Source organism: Ursus arctos, unplaced genomic scaffold, assembly GCF_023065955.2.
Source record: "Ursus arctos isolate Adak ecotype North America unplaced genomic scaffold, UrsArc2.0 scaffold_22, whole genome shotgun sequence".
Taxonomy (NCBI): Eukaryota; Metazoa; Chordata; class Mammalia; order Carnivora; family Ursidae; genus Ursus; species Ursus arctos.
Genome location: NW_026622897.1, coordinates 8,466,912 through 8,490,929, shown reverse-complemented (window position 1 = coordinate 8,490,929; position 24,018 = coordinate 8,466,912). Strand labels below are relative to the sequence as shown.

The window sequence follows — 24,018 nt, the reverse complement described above, 5'->3', positions numbered from 1 at the left end:
TATTAAAAAAACTCTTCAAGGGCACGAACTATGTTTTATACACATCTGTATCCCATTCCTACTATGGTGCCTGGTATAAAACAAATGTCCAGTGCATATCGAACTGATTTCCAGAACCCCCTCTCCACCAACACCAGGGTAAATGGGCAAGGCCCGGCACTGGGGCTTAGAGCCTAACCCCACACTTTTCCGATGCGGTGTGGGCGCATTCTAAGGACAGTGAATGGGAGGGGGCGAAAAAAGAACTCTTAGGAACAGCCTCAGCAGAACGGTTAACTTCCAAGAGCTCTCTTTCAGATTGCCCCAACGCCGTGTCAGCCCGGAGCAGGGGAGATACGCGCTCGGGAGGACATCTGGGCGCGTAGACAACGGTAGTTATCGCTGTGGTGCAGACCGGAGCCAGATCGGCCAACCGGACGGAGGAGGGATTCCCCGCTTAAGAGGCCTCACCATCCCGCAGACAAATAAATCCTTGCCGCACTACCTTCCCCGGCTGGAGGTTGCGCTAAGAACCTCCCGCTGCCAGGACCCCTCACCTCGGCCTCCTTGCGCACCGCACAGGGCACTCAGCCTCCAGAGACTCGCCATCTCTCTCCTGAAGGCTCAAGGTCACCCAGCAACCCGGAAGCAGTCACTCGACAACCCCCACCCCCGCCAACGACTCAGGAAAACAGGGAGCAGGAAAAGGCCTGGTAAACCGGAAGTCGGGAGCTGGCGCGCGCCCGCCGCACATGCGCGCACACGCTCGTCGGAAGGCCAGAGGTGGAGGCCCACGATGGCGGAGCTGGGTGAGGCGGACGAAGCGGAGTTGCAGCGCCTGGTGGCGGCCGAACAGCAGAAGGCGCAGTTCACTGCCCAGGTGCGGGGACAGGGACCAGGGGGAAGAGACAGGAGGGTGAGGCACAGGTTTGAGTTTTCAGACTTTTTACTCAGCCCGTGAAGTGACAGCCACTGGGAAAAAACGAGCAGAGCTCTGCGGCCTCACCACGGGGAGACTGCCCAGTGCTCGCTCCTGCCGCGCCCGGTTCTTCCCAGAAAAGATACTGCAGCCTCTGGTGACTAGTAGTGCTCAGGCGCCCGCTAGGCACACCCAGCGTGGGGGAAAGAGAAAGTGCAAAGCAGAGAAGAAAGGTTCGGGCGACGCAAGGGCACCGGGACCTAGTTTGGCGGCGAGCTCTCTGGGCTTGGCCTTCGGAAGGTCTTGGTTCTGATCCTGCCTCGGCCCCTCACAGGCCGCGTGCCACTAGACAAGACACCCATCCACTGTGGGTCTTGGCTGTGCAGTTTCCTGCTGCCTCACTGGACTGTAGGGATCATATGCGATCATGTATTTGAAAACGACAAAGCAGTGGAACGTTAATGCAGAAAGGTGGGCTATGAAGTAATCAATTTGGACTGTAGGTTAGAACAAGTGTTTTGGAGCCCTTTCGGCATGGTTCGAAACCCGGCGTGGTCCCTTACTAGCAGCACCACCACTAGCAGCGTGACTAATAGCTTAACCGCGCCTCAAACGGAGAAAAGTCATATTTTAGGACCGCAGAAAGTACTGACTGACTTAGTAAACCCTGTCTCCCAAAATGAAGCCGTTAGTAAATAGTCCCCCCCCTTCTCGGGGAGGGGTTGGTGTTCGCGGAGGATTAAATAGCAAAAACACATTTTCTGTACCTGTTATGTGCATTTTTATGGAGAGGATCCATAACCTTCATTGGATTCCCAAACGTGTCCATGACCCTAAAAAGGTTTAGAACTTAAGAACTGGTCTGTAAGGGATAAGTTTGGAATGACAGGAGAGCAGTGGTTTTGGGGGAAATTAATTGGTACCATACCTGCCCAGCTTACACTGGTGCAACTTGGAAATATAAAAGATACTAACCCTCCCTGAAAATTTACAGTCTGATTAAGGCCTCAACACAATCAGAAAAAATAGACAGTGGCCCTCAAGGAGGTGAAAATTTGAACTATTTTGAAGAATGGGAAAAATCTTTAGGTAGGGCATTCCAGGAATATTAAGGCACATCGTGTGTGCTGTGCATGTACTTCCTTGAAGCATAACAGGTTGATGGTTAAGTAATGGGCTGCGCTGGGTGGCTAACAGGAATTGTGCATTAAGCACGGGGGGACTTGATAGAAAGTTATTTTTAATTACTAAGAAGAAAAACAGAAACAGAAAGGATAAAGGAATATCGCAATGTAGGAACAAGGATTTGGACCATACTAATGACAAATTAGGAAGTGAGGAAAGAGGAGAGCCCATGGTTTGTTGATTGGAAGAATGGTTTAAGTCAGGTGACAGAAAATGAGAAAAACGGGAAGGAAATAAAGTTGACAGACCTCTATGGAGACAGCGGTGGTTACTAATTTTCTTTCCTCTTAGGTGCATCACTTCATGGAGCTGTGCTGGGATAAATGTGTGGAGAAGCCAGGGAATCGCCTAGACTCTCGCACTGAAAATTGTCTCTCTAGCTGTGTGGACCGCTTCATTGACACTACTCTTGCCATCACCAGTCGGTTTGCCCAGATTGTACAGAAAGGAGGGCAGTAAGCCTTCTCCTGGGAGAATGACAGAAGCAAAGGACTTATTGTTAAAGCAGATTGAAGGGCCAGTGGGGGAAGATTGTCAGCCTGTTGTCAGGTGAACTTGAGGCTGTTACCAAGCCTGTTGGTGCTAAAAAGTAACAGATCAAATGTTCAAAAATGAAATTTATTTATTTGGAATTCAGAAATTCCATGTTTTATCACAACAATTATTCAATAAATGTGAATTCTGTGACTCTTTTTTTTCTTAATCCCATTTTAGGATTTAATATAGAGATCTCTGACTGGCAGGAACACTAGAAGTATGTTCCAAGACCCATAGTGCAAACAAGAGATCTTAGGTTTTGAAGGGCCATCCTAAGCCATATTTAAGGGGGCTTGAAGAACCATCAAAGACTTTTTAGCCTAAGGTATAGAAGAGAGATTGGGGTTGAGAAAGGTGAGGAACAGAAAACAGCTTTATTGCTTATACATGACCAAGAAAAAGTAAACATGGCAAAAAACAAAACAGGCAAGGTGTGTATTCTTGGGAAAGAAATAGGCCTGCTAGTATGGGAGGAAGGGAAGGTCAAGACTGAAGTAGAACCAACTTCCTGGAGATGCCTTGTTCCACTGGCCCATCTTCCTGAGTCTGTGCTAGAATCAGTACTTTTATAGCACAGAAACAATGCTAAAAAAAATACGTGCTGAAAACTCCTTCCAACAAAGATTTCACTTATTCCAAGAACAAAATAATTTGTCTTTAGGTTAAGAGGTAGTAATTACAGACTGTTTTCCCCACCTTGGGCCCCTACTAATCCCAAAGATAAAAATATACGCCATGGAACATTGACAATTGAGTACCAAAGTATTGATATTTCAAGTAAATATCCCCAAAGGTAGCACCTGCTTATAATCAAGGGATAGGGAACCTCTAGCCAACCATGTATTTTGAGACTAAACACTTTATTAGACATCTGTTCTGTAAGGAGAACAAATTTAGTAGTTAGAACTGTAAAATATTACCACCTCATGGAATGTTGTTACAGTTATATTCTATTGCTGGTGTCTTACACTGTCATGCTACCATGAAGTATTTCTATATTACACAAGGGGAAAGTAAGGCCAGGGAGGTTAACTTACCTTTTCCAGACCTCATAACTAATTAGTGGCAGAACCAAAGTCAAAAGTCTGAGTTTTCAAGCTTTCTACTCAGCCCATGAAGTGACAACCAAGAAAAACGATGTCACTTGATATTCTGTCATAATGAAAAAATTCACTTGTGTTCTGCCAGCCTTTTTTCGTGATATTTTGGTTTCTTAAGAATTAACAGTAGGAATCACAGTATATAGCAAAGGGAAATAATATGGTCTCTGCTTGGTGCTTTAATCGGAAGGCAGACTGGGAAGAAGTGGGTGCGTCCCTGAGAAGCCTGTTTCATTCTGGAACTGATTCAACCTAGTTTCAGGGAAAATCTAAAATTCATTAATAGATTTAGAAATGAACAAGGAAGATAATATTTAAATGGCAGTTGCTACCCTGAATCCTGTTCAGAGCACCATTAGACAGCATGACTAATTCCTAATTTTATCCCGTTTTGTTGAGGACTTACCCAAAACAACTGAAGAAATAATTTTGAACACAAGTCCATTTAGGCAATATACATCAATGGAAGTAGAAAACCATTTACTAAATCAATTACCATGTTTAGGGGGTAGACTGAGTGTAGCCACAGACCCTGTCCAGCAGGGAAATTTGACAGAAAACCCTAGTCTCATAATAACAGCTGTCTATGGATGTTATCATGAAGGAAAACTGTTTTGCTCTTATACTCATTTTCTCATTAAATAAACCGGACCACATCTATGAGGCCAAAATACAGAAAGATCAAAGCACCAAGGCTGAAGACAAAAAAAGTTGTGGCACCTGCTATACAAACAGAGCAACACGATGTTCCCTTACAACATTCTACACAGCACCAGTTCCAATCCACCTCTTGATCCCAGCCCTTGCTTTCCCCAAATTCAACATCCCAATTGGTGTACCCAGGTCGTTATTGGGATTCAGCTTTCTGGGTCCTTTAATTTGCTGTATACGCACTCTACCCTAAATGTGATTAATTGCAAAAAATAATCTCTTCAAGAAAACTTCATAACAAAATACCAGATTCCCTATTAACAATAAGAGGATCAAGTTTAACAGGCCAAAATAGAAGATATGAAGTCTGTCAGAACGTAGATCGATGGCACAGGACAGCTCTGACCTCAGGGCCCCTGTGCCGGGCAACAGAGTCACTGGCAAAACCCCAAGGTGGAAGAGCTGTAAGTAACCAGTCAGATGGGAAATGGAGAATGTCTCCTTCTCATTTAGTCATCCTCTGAACTCTCTGCAGACCTTTCATCTGTAGCCACTTTCCAATTTGTGCGTTTGTTTGTCCTTTCCTGTATTTCATTGTTAACTACAGGGATATGGACTTTTTTCTCTCTCTTTTTCCTTTTGGTTTTCTTAGTGTCTCTTTCCTCACCTTCCTCAGAACTGCTGGATGCGGAATCATACGACTGGGAAGTGTCACTTTCTCCATCCAAGAATAAAGCAGATTTTTTGAGAGACTTTTTCCTGGATTTTTTCTTGCGCTTATGTGGTTGTTTCCTTTTCCTGGTACTAGAAGCCCCAGTTTCTTCAGAGAACTCGCTTGAGGAATCTGCTGTTATATCTGTGGCTTCTTTTTTGCTTTTCTTCTGTTTTTTGTGTGACTTTTTTTTCTGCTTTTTTTTGTGAGATTTCTTTGACTTCTTGTGTTTGTGAGACTCATGGGTAGACGATTTTACTTGGGGAGATGTTTTTTTTCCATTGGTAATATCTTGCTGATCACTACTAACAAAAAAGAAAAACCGCTTTACTATAGAAAATAAAAAGTGTATTTATATTTTAGTATTCTACATTCCAGACAGAAGTTGGGGTTAGGGGCACCTGAGTGGCTCAGTTGGTTGAGCGTCTGCCTTCAGCTCAGGTCATGATCTCGGGGTCCTGGGAATGAGCCACACATCAGGCTCCCGCTCAGCAGGAAGTCTGCTTCTACCTCCACCCCTCCCCCTGTTCGTGCTCTATCAAATAAATAAATAAAATCTTTAAAAAAAAAAAAGTTGGGGTTAACATCTGAATTTTAACTAAGAGCTTTGACATAGGGTTACTATGAGACTTTATCACTCTGAGTTTTGTTTCCTCATTTTGTTTTCTTAAAATGAAGATAAAAATTCTAATCTGCCAAACTGAGTTACTGTATGGATACTATGTATAAAAATCTAAATGCTATATATGTATGCAGAGTATTAATCAGGAAAAGGCAAAATACCAATTATGTCCCAATTAAATTGCCTATTATTTTTCTAGTTACATTGTTAATGGCAAACGTTATCTCCTTTGTAAAATTAGGAACCCAACTTATAGTTCAGACTTGGAATTAATCTTAGAGCTTTCAGCTTTTTTTTTTTTTTTTCAGTAAGCCTATCGGCCTTACCTGTCTGTTTCAAATTCTTCAGGGTATAACTCCTTATAACCACTGTGACCCCATCTGTAAGATGACATATTTCATTACATGTATTATTAAAGCAATGCATACATTTTTGAAAATTAGAAAAAAAATTAGACATACAGACATCCACACAGAACACAGAAAATAAAGATATGGTACAGCCAACCCCACCTTAAGCTCAGGAACTTAGTTGGCTACATTTTCTGTACTGCGTGTTATCATTTCAGACACAAAGCATTCTTTTGTCCATTTGTAAGAGAACTTGCCATTCTTAAGAAACACTAAGGAACTCTTCTATTCTGCTCTTTAGCTGTGAAGTACTTCTCCAAAAACTTGTAAAAATGCTGTCCACAATGGGACAATTTTTTTTTTACATAGCAATTTTATTGAGGTGTAATTCCTATACCATTAAATTCACCCTTTTAAAGTGTACAGTTCAGTGGCTTTTAGTATATTCAGAGTTGTGCAACCATCACCACTATCTAATTTCAGAACATTTTCATCACCCAAAAAGGAACTCCATCCCTTAGCAGTCACTCTCCATTCCTCCCTCTCCTGTAGCCCATGGCAACCACAAATTTAATTTCCGTCTCTATGGATTTGCCTATTCTGGACATATCATATAAATAGAATCATAATAAGTGGTCTTTCTGTCTGGCTTTTTTCACCTGTTTCCAAGGCTCATCCATATGGTAGCACTTATCAGTACTTTATTCCTTTTATCATCAAATAACATTCCATTAGTCCCCCCTTATCTGCAGTTTTGTTTTCTGGAAGCAAATCCCCCTCCTTCTGTCATATTGTCAGAGGTCAGGAATAGCCTAATGCTACATCAAAATGCCTACCTCACTGACCTCACTTCATCTTATCACGTAGGCATTTTATCATCTCACATCCTCACAAGAGTACAGTACAAATAAAATATTTGAGATGACATTCACATAAATTTTATTACAGTATATTGTTATAATCATTCTATTTTTAGCTATTGTTACTCTCTTACTGTCCCCAAATTAGAAATTAAACTTTATCATAGGTATGTATGTACAGGAAAAAACACAGTATACATAGGGTTCAGTACTATTCACAGATTTAGGTAACCACTGGGGGTCTTGGAACATATCCCCCATGAATGTAAGGGCGGACTACTGTACTGCATTTTGTTTATCCATTCATCAGTTGATAAACATTTGGGTTTTTACTTTTTGGCCATTATAATTATGCTATGAACATTTGTGTGCAAGTTTTTCTAGAGAGAATTAATTTTTAAAAATACACATTCTTAGGCCAAATATTATGAATGGTCACAAAAATTTGGTCACAAACCTGTCTGGCATATTAGCTTCATAATCATATAACTTCTTATTCCAGGATTTAGCCTTAAGAAAATCATCTTCCAGTGCCCCAGAAATTTCATTCTTTGGCCTCCAATAGTCTCTTTGACTTTCTTCATCAAAACCATCACTACGCATCCGGCTATAAGGAAAAACAGAAGAATTTTTACATTTAGAAGCAATCTGTGAGGTTCCTTTATGGAATGTCATGCACAAAACCCACTGAACAAGCTAAGAGGGAAATAAAACCTTGAGTTAGCGTTGAAAAAAAAATGTAAAAAGACATGATCTGTTCCTCTCTATAAGTCTGTACAGTTGTCCAGTGAAAATATGACCATTACTACCCATCCTATTGCAGAATACAGACAAAATGACTTATGGACTGTGGCAATGCTATAGCTCACTCACTGATTCTGAAGTAGGAGGACATGCAAAGAGGGAAGCAGAGCATAGTCACAGGTGGGGACATACACCCTTCCCCAAAAACCAGCAACTTGCTATAGTGAGATCATAGTAATATTAGGAGCAAGGCCTAACCCATGAGTACGCTGGAGCAGAAAAATAGTTGAGAACCACAGATATAGCCTGTGCTTACAAGGTCCACTAACAAGTCACTAAGCAAGCTAATCAATTATCAAAAATGTTTAAGGGCCTCCTATATGCTAGGTGCCATTCAAGCTGCAGGGAATGAGACAATCAGAATCCCTGCCCCTAAAAAGATTATGTTTTAAAGATTTATTAGACCATGACAGGTATCAATAATTCACTCTAAAAACAACATTTTGTTCCTGGAAATGCCACTTGGAATTGAACAACCAATAGAAGACAAATTATCATCTGCACTAACTTTACTTCTAAATTCTCAAAGGACCATCTTCAGCAAGAAAACAGACTGCAAAGATATTTATTTTTATACTGAGACTCTGCCTTCCTTACCTTGGATACCCTGAACACTTTCTTGCCTAAAGCCCTTCACACATACAGTCAATCACACTCCTAAGCCTGAGTACTACACAGACACACTCACTCTCTCTAAGTATCTCACAATTAACTATTTCCCTGGGTGACTTTAGAAATCGGCATTATTACTACAGTCATTTTTCATACACACAGCTCTACACTAACAGGCATATGAAAGCCCAAGAAATGTTCTCAATACTCAATACTATACCTCCACAAACAAGACAACTAAGCCTGCATAATCCTGCATATTCACACTGAAATTATTAAAAAGGTAACGTGAAAAGCTGTGTGACTTGGTGAACGCAGGAAGTAGATGGGCTAAAGAAAAGGCTGAGAGAGAATCAAAGACTAATAGGGAAAAGGAGTAAATGATAGCTAAGTGACCATAAGATAGCAACAGAAAATCTTACAAGACACCAGACAAGGTCAAAATACACAGAATCCTTAAAGTTGTTCAAGGTAGAATTTTTTTAAATTCCCCACTGCAAATAAATACTAAGAGTTAAGCCATATGCATCATAGCCATTACCTTTATGCTTGGGTCTAGATTTATGAAGGAAGGAAGACTTAAAAATGCACAGAACTGAACTCATCTACCTTTAGCATACTAAAATGCTTTTAAATGAAAGTTGATGGTTGTGAACAAGATCTGAATTATTTTGGTTCTTAGAGCTCCAACTTCACCTTGAACTACTGGGTAACATTTTCCTTTTGGTCCCCCGGTAAGCATCTTCCATCTGTTTCTCCAGTTCTCTTATTTTCCACATATCTGATTCCTCCTGAATCTAGATTTTTTTAAAAGAAAAGAAACATAATTACCAAAAACAATATTTTATATCACAGAAAACTGACAATATACTCTGCACTAATTTTTGTATTACAGACTACAGACTGCATTATAATCAGGAACCTGGGAAACAAATTCAGGATTCTCTAGAATGGCTAAATAATCCGACCCAGTGAATCTCAAATATGTAGAATTCTGCAGCAACAGGAGAACTTTTTAACCCTGCATGGACTCTCTTATCACCTTATTAATTTTGCAACTATGCTGCAATTATCAAATGATAACCCTTTATGTTTAAATTAGTCACCAAATCCTTTGGATTCTATCTCCTGAATTCCTCATCTTCATCCCTACTGTCACTGTTTCCATGTGAACTCCTCATCATCCATCACCTGGAGCACTGCAACTGCCTAACTGGTGTCTCTCCTGTTTCCTTCCATCTGATCTATCATCCCCTACCCAGCTAACAAATCATCTTTCTAAAATATAAATACAATCATGTCACACCGTACTTAACATTTGATAGCTTCTTTACCGTTTTAGAGGTTAAAGTCTAATCTCCAAGCATCACAATCCAATTCTAATTTACCACTTGAGCTTCATCTTCTGTCACTACCCACCCCCCAACATTCCCTGCTTTCCAGATGCACAGGCTTTCTTGCCACACCCCAAGTGCTTCATGCTTTTCTTTGTTGCCCTAGGAGTACATGATGTTCTGTCTGGAATGATCTTTTACACCTGGTAAATTGAACCTGTTCAAGAACTAGTTCAAAGATAGCAGCTGAAATACCACGCATTCTGTGAAGCCTTTCCTAATTTCCCAAGGCAGACTTCACTGTTCCTTCCTCAGTGCACTGAAGTACCTTGTATATGTCTCTATTATAGTACTTATCAAATTGATTGTAATTATCTATTTTATTCATCTTTGTATCTCCAAACTACCAAAATCATGCTTGGCACACTGTATGCCTCCAATAAATGTTGAGGAATAAACAGATTGTACCTCTCACCTTATTGTGAGCATCTGTGTGCCGGATGACATTCCTCAGGAGGACTTTCCCCAATGGAACACGGGACATTCTTCAATCTAAAATAAATCAATAAATAACATTTAATAACAATAATTTCCTTTATTACCTTATCTTTTATTACAGTTTATAAAGAAGCATGAAGTAAAGGAAAGATCACTGAACAAGAAGTCAGAAGTCCTGAGGGGTAGTTTTCCCTTCTCCCTTAAAAGGGGAAAATGCCTGACCACACTAAAGTGCAGATGAATGTACAGTAAGATAGTGGACATCCAAGTTCTTTCAAACTGCACAGAATTAAGTGCCTTCAAGAGCACCATTTTATTTAATCCTCAAAACAACCCCATGTTTTATATGAGGCAAGTATCTTCATTTCTACTTTGTGGATGAAATTCCCTTAAGCCATAAGTTTCCCCAGGCCAGAGAGCCCAAGGCAAACAAGGTTCAGATCAGAAATCAACTTTCGAATCTCAAAATTAGTTTGTGATGAAGCAAATACCTGGATCTGACAACGTCAGGGACCACAAATGTCAACATTTGACATCAAATGCAGAGACGCCCTAAATTTCTCCATTCAGGGGAATTTTACTTTCTATTTTTTACAGAAGCCTCCAAAAATAGATGACAAGGATATTCAGCGTGTAGCAGCAGCGGTTTTGTGCAACCACCCCACCGCTCACTCACCCCTCGGTCCTGAGGAAATCAGGCATCTTGCTAGTGTGAGACGAAGAACCACTCCATTACAAGATCTCCTCCGACCCAGGAAGCCAAGGAGTCAGGGCTCAAAGGCAGCTCTGCAGCTTCACCCGAGTCCTTCGTGAAAATGCAGCCTTCCCACCGGTTATTCTGCCCTCACCCGTGGCCCAGGCCACGGCTGCCTTTCCCCCAGCCCACACCGACAGGAAGATCTCTTTCCCGACCGAGGCCGGAGGCTGCGCCGGCGCGGAATCCGGCCGGCCGGCTTGACGCGGGCATGCCCCGCTCACGCTCCTCTGGGACGGACCCGAGGTTTGGGCTTCGCTCTCCCGAAAGGAATGGGGACGCTTTGGACGGGTACAACCCTCGACAGGGCCCCAAGAAATACCCAGAGTGCCCGGACCGGGGGGGTGGGGGGGCGGGGGTGAGGCTTCCAAGTGTAAGAGAAAATACCCCCGTCTGTCACCGGGATCCCTGCCCCCCAGCGGCCACGGAGCTCCCGGTAACCTTCCCTCCAAACGCCCTCCCCATACAAACACACACAAACACACCCATACCGTGCGCCGCAGCCTCGCGTGGCGGGGATTTGGGGGAGGGTGGGGGGGAGGAATCGGTCTGGGAGACAAGGGAGCGGGCTTCCCTTTCAGGCCGGAAGTCGTGCTCCGGAGAAACTCTTCCCACCTACAGGAGACCCAGAGACTCCCACGGCGAGGGTTTCCAGCATCCTCTAGAGATCGAAAGGTGCTGAAAGGAGGCGGGCGCCTTCCTGGAAAAGAAGTGGGTTTGCCTCAGCTGAAAAGCAAACCCAACATCAGAAGGGGAAGATTCCGGAACTGGATGTAAAAATCCTTTCTTCCTGCAGCTTCCCGGACCCAATTAGATGTTGTACCCGGTCCGGTTACCCCGGTAACAGGCGTAGCGGTTTGTCACGGAACCGAGAGAAGAGGTGGGTTCGCCGGCCTCTGGGATGACTGTCCTTTAGTTAAGCTTCCCGTTTAGTTTAACCCTAATATAGTATTCGGGGAACTCAAACCTCTTTTCCTCATTCTGTGGCTGCTATGGGACGTCTCTCCAGTGAGAGAGGAGCGAGAGGAAGGTTATCTCTAGACGCAGATGATGATATTATACTCATCGTGTATACGAAGTGTCTCAACCTCTCTATATCAACATACTTAATTCTCACAATAACCCTACGAGATAGATATTATCGTCTTCACTTTGAGGAGAATAAACTGATACATAACTTCATTGCTCAAGGTCCCACACCTAGTACATGATAAAGATTGGGATCTAGGCATTCTGGACCCAGAATCCATGCTTTTAACTACTAAGCTATGAGGAATTCTCCTTTGCTTTCTGGCAATTTCAGGACTGGCGAGGCACCAGTCAGCCAATACCCGGGTATTGGAACAAGAGAATCGGTCACCGGGTACAGACTTTAACAGACTACCCTCAGTGCTGGTGAGAGTCTAGGCAGAGGTGAGGACTTGTCTGAGAGGACAACTTGAGAACTTAAGAAGGGGGACTAGATAATTAGAGAATAAGGTAAAGAAAAGTGGTGCCAAGCCACAGTCTTTTAGACATAGGTGCTAACTCCACCAAAACAATTCCTGACCTGTTTGTTACTCCCCCTCCAAAAGAAGAAATGAATCATTAGTTACACAGACTTCCCCGCCCCTCCCCCAAGTCCTATCTTTCCACAGACTCAAGAGGCCTGTTTACCTCAATCATGGAGTCTTCCTCAAAGGGTCTGCTCACCCAAGTTACTCAGTTCTGGAACCTCCTAGATGATCTGGCTGAAAGTAATCCTGAGAGCTATGAGAAGTTCATTCAACAGCAGCTGAAAGAAGGGAAGCAGCTCTGTGCCGCCCCAGAACCACAGCTGTGTCTACAAACCAGGATCCTGGTATGTAGCGTTGGTACGGAGGGATGGGAGGTCTTGAGTGAAAGAATCCTGGAAAAATCAGATAATCACTTACCTTTAGCTATTGCTACTTTAAGAAAACTTGAGGGGAACTGCCACTCTAAAGGAAGTGTGAAACAATGTGAAGATTATGTTGAAGGAGTAAGAATGGGAAATTCACATTTGATATATTTTGGAGATCTCAAAGTCATTTTCTACTAGAATTAAAAAAAGTAATGTACTGATTTAACACATACTAGTAGAATTGGAGGTCTTTCAAATAAAGAGAACTTACTTGGCTGGGAGGTAAGGAAGTGGTAAAATAGGGTCATATTCACACGGAGTAGCTGCTTAGATTAGTGCCCCTTCCTCCCGGTTCCTCTGGGAGCAGCAACTGACTCTTGATGAAAAGTCAGTAGCTTGGAGGAAATCAGGTGACAGTACAATTTTCAAACACAGCTTTAATGCATGGAATGGCTTACTTGGAGACTAAAATTCTCATTCTTTAAATTCTGTGATGTGTTACCCTTAGGATATTATTTTAAAATGAAAAAAAAAACTAGGTTTTGAGATACGCAAAACTATTTGCTTTTTAGAAACCAAAGGAAAAAGTACTTTTTATTAACCTGTGTCAGTGGAAAAGGATCCCAGCTCCCCAGTCATCCACTCATCCAGTACCTCTAAGTGTTGGCAGACCAGAAGATATGTCGGAAGCATCAGGTACACAGAATTAAGTGAGAGAAAGCACATTTTAAAAACTTTATTGGGAATAAGCATGGATCAGATTTTATTTGGTAAAAGGCTTTACAAGTAAAATATTTTATTTGGTTATAATGTAGTTAATAACTAAAAAGCATACCTTTATTTATATGAATTGAATGCTATTCAGTTTTTCTAATAGTAACCCATATAAAATGCCAAGAAATGCTCTAATTGGAGATTTGTGTATTCAGCACCATTGTGATTATCTCTGAAACATACAGGAATAGAATTTATGTTTTCTAGCTTTATCCAGGATTATGACTTAATATATTACCTGACAATATCATTAGTGAAACAACTTGTCTTCATTTCACATCCTCTGAATTACACACACAGATGTTTATACAGTCATCGATGTTGCCTACAATCCTGATGTTCTCCAGGCAGCAGAAAAGGACCAAGTGAAAAAAGATCAGTTAATACGGATGGCCATGAAATGCATTGAGGAACAATTCCAATTCACTCTCTCACACTTTTACAGTATCACTAAATTTAGAATAAAAGGAAGCATTCAAAGGATGAAACAAAATCTGATGGGAATGCAAGCTGACCCCACAGATTTAAGAGAGAAAATGAGAAAGGGTAAGTTATTGACTGTAAATGGAAAATTTAACTGATTTAAAATTGTTTTGCATCCTCTGTACATTTTGCAAACCAAAAATCTTGATTTTAAAAGATGAGAAAGTTAAAATAGAAAAATATAAAGATTAGATATTAGAAATATTAACATGTCCTTAAAGATTTGTAAATCCTGCAAACTTTTTTTTTTTTTAAGATTTTATTTATTGGACACAGAGACAGCCAGTAAGAGAGGGAACACAAGCAGGGGGAGTGGGAAAGGAAGAAACAGGCTCCCAGTGGAGGAGCCCGATATGGGGCTCAATCCCATCGATCCTGAACCAAAGGCAGACGCTTAACTGAGCCACACAGGCGCCCCTAAATACTGCAAACTTTTTAACCAAGTTCTTGGTTTAAGATTATCTTTTTAAGATTTTATTTTAAAAAAATATTTTATTTATTTATTTGAGAGAGCATGCAGGGGGGGTTGGGGGGGGCAGGGGCAGAGAGAGAGAGAGAGAGAGACGCTCAAGCAAACTCCCTGCTAAGCACGGAGCCCAGCTCGGGGCTCCATCTCACAACCCTGAGGTCATTACCTGAACTTAAATCAAGAGTCAGACACTTAACCTGACTGAGCCACCCAGGTGCCCCAGGTTTAAGATTAAGATTCTGGGGCGCCTGGGTGGCTCAGTCGTTGAGCGTCTGCCTTGGGCTCAGGGCGTGGTCCCGGCGATCTGGGATAGAGCCCCGCGTCAGGCTCCTCTGCTGGGAGCCTGCTTCTTCCTCTCCCACCCCCCCTGCTTGTGTTCCGTCTCTCGCTGGCTGTCTCTCTCTGTCAAATAAATAAATAAAATCTTTAAAAAAAAAAAAAGATTCTTTTAAGATTCCCAAACTAAATTAGCTTCAGCTTTATCTGCCGTTTTGGCTAATGCCACATATATTACAGTTCATAGCCTGATAGTATTTTATGTTGTTGATTAATTTTGTGATTTCATCTCCACCCCTCCCCCCGGCCTTTTCTCCCATAAGAACTAACCCTTGAACAGATAAGTAGTACTGCGAGCAATCCAGATCACTTTCAGCTTTTATTGCCAAAAGGTGAAGTTTCAAGCAAAACAAGGTGTCTGATTGAGGAGATTTCCAGTACAGAGATCCAGGTAGAGATGAAGGAACCAGCCTATGAATTAAAAATTGTGGCTGACCAGAATGAGAAACCTCTGGAAATTGAAATAAAAGTTGAATTACCTGGTATTAATTCAGTATCTCTCTGTGAACTTAGTGTTTCTGAGGTAAGTCGAACAGGTAATACTGTAAATTTGAATTAGTCAACATTTACTATATTATGCTATAGTAACAAACTCCACAGTCTTGGTGGTTTATAGCAATTTGCTCAGGTTGTATGTCAGGTAGGCCTCTGTTCCAGGAGTCTTGCACATTTCAAGATACAGGTGAAGGAGTAATGCCCATCTGAAGATATGCCATTCTCATGGAAAAGGGAAAATAGAAATGACCAAGCCATGCATTGGATCCTACAACCTTCTCTCAGACATAGTATATATCACTTTTACTCTCATTCTGTTGGCCAAAGTTAAGGCACAAGGCCAAATCCTACATCAACTGGGCTGGGAAGAATATTCTCACAGGTAGTCACAGGAATTCAAATGGCAAAGATGTATAATCCTCTAACAGAAGAAGAGCAAAAAATTGGCAAAATTCCTACAATTTATCACAGTCCACTCTCAAGGTCACAAATATTTGCTCCTTTCCCCAAGAAAGGCATCTCCAATCCCAGTATCAGACTCTAAAATACAGGATTTTGCCATTGTAAACTGCATTCTCCTCTTGAACCACAGATCTATGAACTACAAAGACAAGTCATCTACTGCCATAGCCGCATGCACCATACAATGTGGAATGGAGAGGGGATAACCATAAGTAACAAGTCGCAGTTTGGAAATGGGGAAAACAGGAGGCACGCAGCAGCTATTGGGCACCGTAATTCTGAAATCCTAGTAGGCAGATATTGTGAGGGTCCCTTTCCTGGAAGTAGAGGAAGTTATTGGTTAGGTCCCATTACAAGATTCCTTGATTACCTAGCCCCCTAGTTCCATTGTTTTCCATGACTTTCAGCTGCATTTTTTTGGGTGGTGTTTCCCTTTTACCCACACTGGCCACATCAGAAAAGAACATTGGAGAATATGCCATCCTTACGTGCTGAGCAGTTTACTCACCCTGTTACAGGCTATTGGAATGTTGGGGGTCCAAAGATCATTTTAAATGTTTCAGTCTAGGCTGGTAGCATTTTATTTCTTCAATTCCAATCAGTGCCACACCCCACAATTCTTTATTAGACATGTCCGTTTTTCAATGGCCTGTCTTTTTTTACTTAATTACTGTCATTTGAGCCAAATGTAAGGATTGACTGAGCTCCACCTTAATCCAGTTAGAGGTTTTAACAAAGAATATGATGTGTGATTCAATCTTCACTTCTAGGCTGTCTTAATCAGCCTTTGTTGCTAAGAAATAAATTCTCAATTTTATTTTTTACTGGTTTAAAATAAAAATTAGTTCCATTTCTCTGTCCTGAAGTCTTAGAATTTCTGGGCTTTGTATATTCTTTTAATCCTACTTGCAAACTGGGAAATTCTTTTCTAAGCTCATCTCTTTTTATAGTAGCTTATTAAATGTAGCCAACAGAAATAATGCATGTTACCAACATTCTATTTTCACACTTCTTTACCTAAAGCCACAAATTAACGAGGTACAGTCACATGTCTTTAAAATTACTGTGCTGGTTTTACTGAGGGCTTTATCACTATAAAACATGGATCACCATTTTTCCTATTGCCAGTACATTTTCCTCACTGTTTGCTGGTCAGCCACAAAGTCAATGCCACATAATCTAGGATGGCGACACCCAATTTATGGCACTGTATCAGTTAAATTTGATGTATTGAGCAGCAGTAACAAAAAACCTCAAAACCTCAGGGAGTTACAACAGCAAACGTACAGCTCATTGTTAGGCAAAGAGATCCTCCTCTTACGGGAAAGGAGTGAATAACTGGGAATAATCCAGTAACACATATTTTAACCAGGAAATACTTCCTAATTTCATCTTTTAAAATACTTTGGTTTGTTATTCTTAGGATGACTTATTGATTGAGGTCTCTGAGAAGTACAGATTACATCTGAATCTTCCAGAATCTGTGGATACTGAAATGACTACAGCCAAGTTTATCAAAGAGAAAGCTACATTAATCATCACAATGCCGTTGGTGTGAGTCAAGAGCATCATCTGCTTTCGGTTTTCAGTGCTAAAGGCCTGTGAATGATAGGACCTTCATTATGGGTGAAGAGGTGGTGGTTTACCTTAAACACTAGTATTTTCTAAGAGTTCTTTTTGAAGGAATGAGGTTTTCTCATCAACTTATGTTTATCTTTTTTTTTTAACTCTTTCTCCTTCTCAAACTTGGCTAGAAGCAGAAACTATTAAAACGGTATTACCATGATATACTTGTTTTGAAGCTATTTCTAATGGTCTTAAAGTAACAAATTTGTCATTTGGGAAAATTCTGTTTCCAAGTAAATTGTGGGAAAATTTTTTTTTAAGATTTTTATTTATTTATTTGACACAGAGAGACAGCGAAAGAGGAAACATAAGCAAGGGGAGTGGGAGAGGGAGAAGCAGGCTTTCCGCTGAGCGGGGGCTCATGGCCTGAGCCAAAGGCAGACACAACAAATGAGCCACCCAGGCACCCCTAAATTGTGAAAATTCTTGGTTTACTGGTTGAAATTCTGGTTTACTTGGTGTCTCTAGCAAATTTTTGCATCAGAAATAAATCCCAGACTGTGTAAATTTTCTATTACCAAGAAGAACTGAAGCAGTGGAAGTTTCCTCTAGCTATAAAGTTACAGGACCAATGTAGTAATATACAAATTTATGCTTCTACGAACCTCTGTATTTCTGTAAAACAGTTCCAATGGGAAGAGTCCAAGCTACCCAGACAGATTTTTTAATAACGAATCTGGACTTGTCTGTGGACTGGATACAATGATGCAGTAACAATAACAGGATGTTATTGTACAGAAGATGCAAAATACATCTAACCGTAAGAAAAAGAATGTGACTTTGGGACAAGTGCCTTTCTCCTATGAAAATAATTTTAAAAAGACAGAAGTGACGTATTTATCAACTTCCATTCAAAGGTATTAACTTTGATGTTCACATCAAACTTTAAACATCCTTAATCATCTTTCCTAGATACAGTACAGCTTCCTTGTAATAGTTTCTAGTTCAACATAAGGTCTTTAAAGTCCTTATTAATTTTAAAGCTTTTTAACTTTAGAAACTAATACAATATATAGAATAGAAACAATTGATATGTGATATTTAAAGACAAGTATCATTTTCTTAAGCCTGGTCTGGATTTGCATTCTCCCAGCAATAGGATAATTTACCATCTGAAAACGTTCTAGAACTGTATCATGTCCTAAAGTTAACACACCTGTTATATTCTCATCCCTCAAAAAAACTTGACATGCTTTCACCTTGCCTTCTCTTCTACAAAATCACTGTCAATACTTGTCCTAGAAACCCCATACCTAACCACGTAGAGCTAGTTGAATCTCTGCTCTGGCACTTTTCTGCACTTGGGTGTTACTTTTGTCAGCAGCTGTGTGTTTGTGTACTCATTAGTAAAATGCTTATCAAGATCTAGCATGCTTCATTTTAAATTTACATCCTTGTTATTTTCCAAAATATTTTACTTATTTCAATGGATTTTTATATTCATAAAAACTCTCCTTCTCCTCCCTCTCCCCAAAAATGCAAAACTTTGCCCAGGAAGAACATTACTAACTGTGGAGTAGTTTAATCTGAATCTTACCAAGATTTTTTTCCTTGAAACTGGAAATTATTTGAGATGGACATTAATTATCCTTGATTTAGAGACTAGATTTTTCTACAAGCTTGGTTTTATTAATTTATTTAAAGATTTATTTGAGAGTGTGTGTGTGAGTGGGGGAAAGGGCAGAGGGAGAGGAGAGGCAAACACCCCCAGTGCGGGGCTAAGTCTCACCACTTGGAGATCATGACCTGAGCTGAAACCAAGAGTCAGACACTCAACCGACTGAGCCACCCAGGTGCCCCTACAAACTTGATTTCACATTATCAATAGTGATTATTTTCCCATGTATTCCAGGGTTCATGCATGACTAGGTGAGGAGGACTGCTTGCAACACATTCATATGATCTCTCAGGCTAGTTAACTCCTTTTTCAGACCATGCCTTGGGATACCGTAACTTCACTCACAAACCTCAGGGTTGGTGTAAAATATCTAACACGGCCAGACCACGCTTTCATCTTGCTGTGTGGCACACTCCATCAGGAGGTGCTTCAGTAGCTCCTTGAGCCTAAAGTGTTAGATTCTATCCTCCTAAACTCAGTCCTTTATTTTACTAATTCTACATGCTTAAAATGCATTTGTATTAAGAGTGTACACGTATATAGCTATCTCTGGCTTTAATTTAATGTGAAAAATAATTACCAACAGATCAAAAATTAGACAAGACACACTGAAAACATATAGTTTAATTTTTAAATAATTTCAACCAAAACTTTTTACTTTTTTTCAGTTCTGGTAAGAGAAATAGACTGAGTTCAGATTTAGATTATACCTCAGATTAATTTTTAACTCAGAATAATTTTTATTAGAAGACAACCTTTTATTTTTCTTTCAAGGGAACAACAGAGCCATAAGCATTTGCCAAGAATGAATTATCTTTGAAGTTTCGTGTATTTGAACCAGATGTGGCTCATACTGATGGTCCCTTGTGATAAGCTTGTTCCTTCTTCATAATCTTCAGTTCAAGCTAACATTACTGATTACTGAAAAATCAATTTAATATACTGTTTTCGTAATACAGCAAGGGAAATATTCTGGAATATATGCAGTGTCACTTGTGCACCATGTAATAAAGAACATTTAGAAATAGATTCAACACTGAAAGATCTAAATTTCAGGGGACTGTTCCACATATATACAAGCAAAGACTGGTCAGATTTATTTTAAAGAGTCATAAACAATTCCAAATAATTTATTAAAACACATCAATAGAAAGTCTGGAATTGGGATAATGTTCCAAATTCATTTTTATTATCCTGAATATCACCTCCTCCACTCCCCCTCCCCTAAGAAAAAAGGCAAATTGTAACAAAATGGAAAAAAATATGTAGGCTGATAAGGCGGCAAGCAACCTAAACTATTTTTTTTTTCTTTCCAATAGGATTTTAGGACTTATTGTACATGAGACAACACCGGGTGGAAAAACACAGAACACTTTTTTTGTACACACTGAACATTTTTTTTACTTTATCCAAGTAGAAATGACCACTTTGCTTCTAATCTTTTAGCACTCCCAGCTGCTTACCAATGTCTCTCTCCCCCTCTTCCTTTCAGACAGGACTTGGTGATACACGGATTTTGGCACATATCTCACTAGAAACCATATTTTACATATGTACACTTATTCCACAGTTACTTGATACAGTTTTCCAAAGTTATTTGAGTAACAGATTCTGATAATTAAGTTCATTTGCAAGTAGCCACCAGTTAATCTTCGAGGAATAATTTCTACTTTGTTAAATTCTATAAACATATTCTTTTATTTGGAGGTAATTTTAAATTCTGCTCTCAGAATTACACATGCTAAGTTGTTTAAATAAATACCCACACAAATTCTCATTTATACCAAGTAGCTGGTTTATATTTATATCTTCATCTCAAGAGGCAAAAACAACCATTTCGGGATTCATAGAAAAATAGAGGACAGTTAACTGAAGAAGTCTAAGAAAATGTTAACTTTTAAATTTCACTTATTTTCCTTGAAGTTCTCCACCCTTCCCATCCATGATAAACCAAGATCACGTAACAGAAAAATTTGAATTACCGTTAAATTCCAAAATCAAGCTTTAATTCAAACCCTTTCTCCAAGAGAACAGACTTCTTTCTTTCCTTGACCTCAAGGTTTCATCCAGATTACCTTTATGTATCTGTTTCAACAGAGAACCACAATTCTACCTCTGCATTTCCAAATGGAAGTATTTATCACCAAAGGGCCAGGCCACATGTTCCCCTGACTAGGAATACACAGCTCAAAATCTGGTGTTCATTAAACATGTACAATATGTGGGTGTAATTGGCATTTAAAAAATTCAGTAATGCCCATTACAAATAACTTATCTGGACAGACTCAAAAATAACTGGTTAACTTTAAAATAAAAAGAACCACCTGTGTAATAACATATTTATATCTTGGTAAGAATGAACATTGTGACCTGGGAGAGTCTAGAAATTCTTGGGTTAATTATAACAACATGGTGATAGGTTTTTCAAGGTACTTTCTAAACTCAGCAAGCCACTGGGCTCCAACTGCTCCATCCACAACCCGATGATCACAACTGAGTGTAACAGACATCATGCTAGCCACATCAAATCTAGAAAAAGATAAAAATATTATTAGGTATTCTGAAAACAATCACCAGTTTTTAGCTAGTAACCAGCCCAAATGCCAACTCCAACTGAGTAAGATTATTTTCCACCTACTCTTTATTTGGCCTACAGGCCAAATCCTGCCGAATGCAGGTTTTCTGGAATTCATTTATATATTGCCTATGTCTGCTTTCTCACTACAATGTATTTGCAACAGAGACCATAACTCAGAAAGCCTAAAATATTTACAACCTGGATCCAAGAAAAAGTATGCTCACCCTGGCCTATAGTAAATAAGGCTTCCTATGTCTAATAGGATTAACTGCATTTAATAAAAGAAGAGCTACTGCCCTGAGAAACTTCATTCTATACTTACACCTCACTCTATCTGAAGTTCCAATAGGCCATGACCGTAATTATAAAACTGAGACTCAAACACAGGTATAATGTAAAAACAAACAAAAACATACCACAACCACCACCACCAAAAACCAAAACAGGTATAATGTAATGAAAATGAACTTACAACTCCCTCTTTATTTTGGTACTTACCCTTTTTCATTATCTGCTGGAACCAGTCTATCCTCTGAAGCACCAATTGCCAAAATACATGCTTGAGGTGGGTTAATAATAGCAGAGAAGTTCTTAATTCCAAACATTCCTAAATTGGAGATTGTAAAAGTGCCACCCTAGAGGAAGAGATTAAAAATAGATCATGTTAACTGCTTGTCAACATAAGCCAGAAAAAAAGACAAATGTTCTGTGGAAAGACCTTTTTTTTTTTTTTTAAAGGATTTTATTTATTTATTTGAGAGAGTGAAAGCAAGAGCCAGAGAGCACGAGCAAGGGTGGTGAGAGAGCACGAGCAGGGTGAAGGGCAGAGGGAAAAGCAGACTCCCCACTGAGCAGAGAGCTGGATGTGGGGCTTGATCCCGGGACTCCAGGATCATGACCTGAGCCCAAGGCAGACCCTTCACAGATTAAGCCACCCAGGCATCCCCTGTGGAAAGACCTTAAGATAATCTTTAAGAAAGGCCTCTGAACTACCATTTAAAAAAAAAAAAAGGAAAGGAAAACAGCACAAGGTGACAGATGTGACGTAGCTTGACTATGATCATCTCACAAAGTATACATATAGCAAAACAGCAAAGCTCTACACCCTGAATATGCACCATTCTCATTTGCTATTTATATATCAATAAAGCTGAAAGGGAGGAAAGAAAGGCAGGCCTGAATGGAATACACTTTAATGAAAATATATAACCATTACAGTATGAACATAAGTCATAAGTTTTCCATACTGATGGAAAATGTCTTTTCAGATTTTGATAGGGTATTCACTTTTTCTTTGTTTTCAGGGACTTGTGTCAGTAAGAATATAAGGCAGAATCAAAGGTGGAAAATGCAATAAAAGCATTATGCCACCCTTTTTTAAAAAAAGATTTATTTATTTGAGAGAGAAAGAGAGCACGAGACAGTGGGGAGGGGAGGAGAGAGAGAAAGCAGCAGACTCCCCACTGAGCGGGGAGCCCGATGCAGAGCTCCATCCCAGGACCCAAGCCCAATATAGACACTCAACTGACTGAGCCACTCAGGTGCCCAGCAATATGCCCTTAAAAATAACATAATTCTTAACATTCAGAAGGGAAATAAATAATACCTTACCTGGAACTCATGAGGCTGTAGTTTACCGTCTCGTGCTTTGGTTGCTAAAGAAACAACATCATTAGCAATGGCTTCCAGTCCTTTTATATGTGCATTAAATACGATAGGTGTAATGAGTCCTGCAGGAGTACTGACTGCAACACTGATATCCACAACATGGTTTCTATTTCAAAAAAAAAGGAAATTTCAATAATTATCACAATATTTATAAGAGCTTATGCGTCAGGCTAAGCAAGAATATTGACATTTACCTCTGTTTGGGCTACTGTTCAGCCAGAGGGATATTTTTCCTGGTTTTTACATTTTGCTATGCTCTCTTCTTAATTTGGACTTTTTAAAAATGAACAAGAAATGTGTCAGTAGTTTCATTTCACATGTGCTCTGTCTTGCACCTGCCCTGACACATGGGTGCAGGTACAAAAGGCATGGCATTCAGTGAGAATTACACAAAAAGAACCTGAATTCTGAGATGAAGTGGACTGGGTGGGGCTGAGCCTATAGGCAGAGTCTGAGCAGATGGAAGGATGTGGAGGGGGAGGACTGTGTTGTGAGAGAAACAGGAGAGCTCAGGATGTAGGGTGGTGGTGCCTTAAAACATAAAAGTAGGATTCCTAATCTGTATTATGCCATGGATACCTTTGCAACTGGGTCCCTTCTCAGAATATATATTTTTAACACAGAAAGTAAAATATTCAATTACCAAAAACAAGATAATTAAAAAAAAAAACTATATTGAAATTCAATTACCAAATTATTCAAAAAACAAAATTGTGGTATATGTATTAACT

At 40.1% G+C, this 24,018-nt stretch overlaps 5 protein-coding genes across 13 annotated transcripts in view; 2 read left to right on the top strand and 3 right to left on the bottom strand.

Annotated features, from left to right (window-relative positions):
* The window catches only part of LOC113260049 (carotenoid-cleaving dioxygenase, mitochondrial), a 112,764-nt gene extending 112,097 nt beyond the window's left edge, over positions 1-667 (bottom strand). For 2 of the 3 annotated variants that reach the window (XM_026505749.4, XM_026505750.4), the window contains exon 1: positions 537-656. In XM_026505749.4, coding sequence (XP_026361534.1) covers positions 537-588 — 52 coding nt within the window. In that variant the 5' untranslated portion in view covers positions 589-656. Of the gene's footprint in view, positions 1-536 lie in introns of all 3 variants that reach the window. The other variant, XM_026505746.4, reaches the window with a different exon arrangement.
* A 62-nt stretch (positions 668-729) lies between these two features.
* Positions 730-2,770, top strand: TIMM8B (translocase of inner mitochondrial membrane 8 homolog B). Its single transcript, XM_026505762.4, has 2 exons — positions 730-859; positions 2,375-2,770. Exons 1-2 carry the CDS (start codon positions 776-778, stop codon positions 2,540-2,542), a joined length of 252 nt encoding a protein of 83 aa, XP_026361547.1. The 5' UTR covers positions 730-775; the 3' UTR covers positions 2,543-2,770.
* Positions 2,771-2,975: 205 nt separating this feature from the next.
* NKAPD1 (NKAP domain containing 1) lies at positions 2,976-11,505 on the bottom strand. 4 transcript variants are annotated; one of them, XM_026505756.4, is made up of 6 exons: positions 11,409-11,505; positions 10,141-10,217; positions 9,028-9,128; positions 7,373-7,522; positions 6,032-6,085; positions 2,976-5,388 (listed from the first exon to the last, which is right to left on the bottom strand). In XM_026505756.4, exons 2-6 carry the CDS (start codon positions 10,207-10,209, stop codon positions 4,881-4,883), a joined length of 882 nt encoding a protein of 293 aa, XP_026361541.2. In that variant the 5' UTR covers positions 10,210-10,217; positions 11,409-11,505; the 3' UTR covers positions 2,976-4,880. The 4 variants fall into 4 exon arrangements, with proteins under 4 accessions (XP_026361541.2, XP_026361538.2, XP_044242594.2 ...); XM_026505753.4 differs by having other exon boundaries at positions 10,840-11,503; XM_044386659.3 differs by having other exon boundaries at positions 2,976-5,385; positions 11,409-11,496.
* Positions 11,076-17,583, top strand: PIH1D2 (PIH1 domain containing 2). 4 transcript variants are annotated; one of them, XM_057316971.1, is made up of 8 exons: positions 11,076-11,208; positions 11,499-11,592; positions 11,714-11,797; positions 12,539-12,757; positions 13,351-13,474; positions 13,853-14,098; positions 15,104-15,363; positions 17,221-17,583. In XM_057316971.1, the coding sequence occupies exons 4-8, from the start codon at positions 12,581-12,583 to the stop codon at positions 17,353-17,355; spliced, it is 942 nt and encodes a 313-aa protein (XP_057172954.1). In that variant the 5' UTR covers positions 11,076-11,208; positions 11,499-11,592; positions 11,714-11,797; positions 12,539-12,580; the 3' UTR covers positions 17,356-17,583. The 4 variants fall into 4 exon arrangements, with proteins under 4 accessions (XP_057172954.1, XP_057172955.1, XP_057172956.1 ...); XM_057316972.1 differs by having other exon boundaries at positions 11,499-11,628; XM_057316973.1 differs by having other exon boundaries at positions 11,499-11,797; positions 15,173-15,363.
* A 2,064-nt stretch (positions 17,584-19,647) lies between these two features.
* The window catches only part of DLAT (dihydrolipoamide S-acetyltransferase), a 31,655-nt gene continuing 27,284 nt past the window's right edge, over positions 19,648-24,018 (bottom strand). Inside the window, exons 12-14 of the mRNA XM_026505745.4 lie at positions 23,231-23,393; positions 22,118-22,254; positions 19,648-21,570 (exon numbers count right to left, since the gene is read on the bottom strand). Of these exons, the coding sequence (XP_026361530.2) occupies positions 21,441-21,570; positions 22,118-22,254; positions 23,231-23,393 (430 nt within the window). The 3' untranslated portion in view covers positions 19,648-21,440. The remainder of the gene's footprint in view (positions 21,571-22,117; positions 22,255-23,230; positions 23,394-24,018) is intronic.

Coding starts and splice junctions, on each gene's coding strand:
- TIMM8B (XM_026505762.4), top strand. CDS start 776: ATGGCGGAGCTGGGTGAGGCGGACGAAGCGGAGTTGCAGCGCCTGGTG. Junction 860..2,374: donor AGGCGCAGTTCACTGCCCAG/GTGCGGGGACAG, acceptor CTTTCCTCTTAG/GTGCATCACTTCATGGAGCT.
- NKAPD1 (XM_026505756.4), bottom strand. CDS start 10,209: ATGTCCCGTGTTCCATTGGGGAAAGTCCTCCTGAGGAATGTCATCCGG. Junction 9,129..10,140: donor ACACAGATGCTCACAATAAG/GTGAGAGGTACA, acceptor AAAAAAATCTAG/ATTCAGGAGGAATCAGATAT. Junction 7,523..9,027: donor ATGTTACCCAGTAGTTCAAG/GTGAAGTTGGAG, acceptor TTTTCCTTATAG/CCGGATGCGTAGTGATGGTT.
- PIH1D2 (XM_057316971.1), top strand. CDS start 12,581: ATGGAGTCTTCCTCAAAGGGTCTGCTCACCCAAGTTACTCAGTTCTGG. Junction 14,099..15,103: donor AAGAGAGAAAATGAGAAAGG/GTAAGTTATTGA, acceptor TTCTCCCATAAG/AACTAACCCTTGAACAGATA. Junction 15,364..17,220: donor GTGAACTTAGTGTTTCTGAG/GTAAGTCGAACA, acceptor TGTTATTCTTAG/GATGACTTATTGATTGAGGT.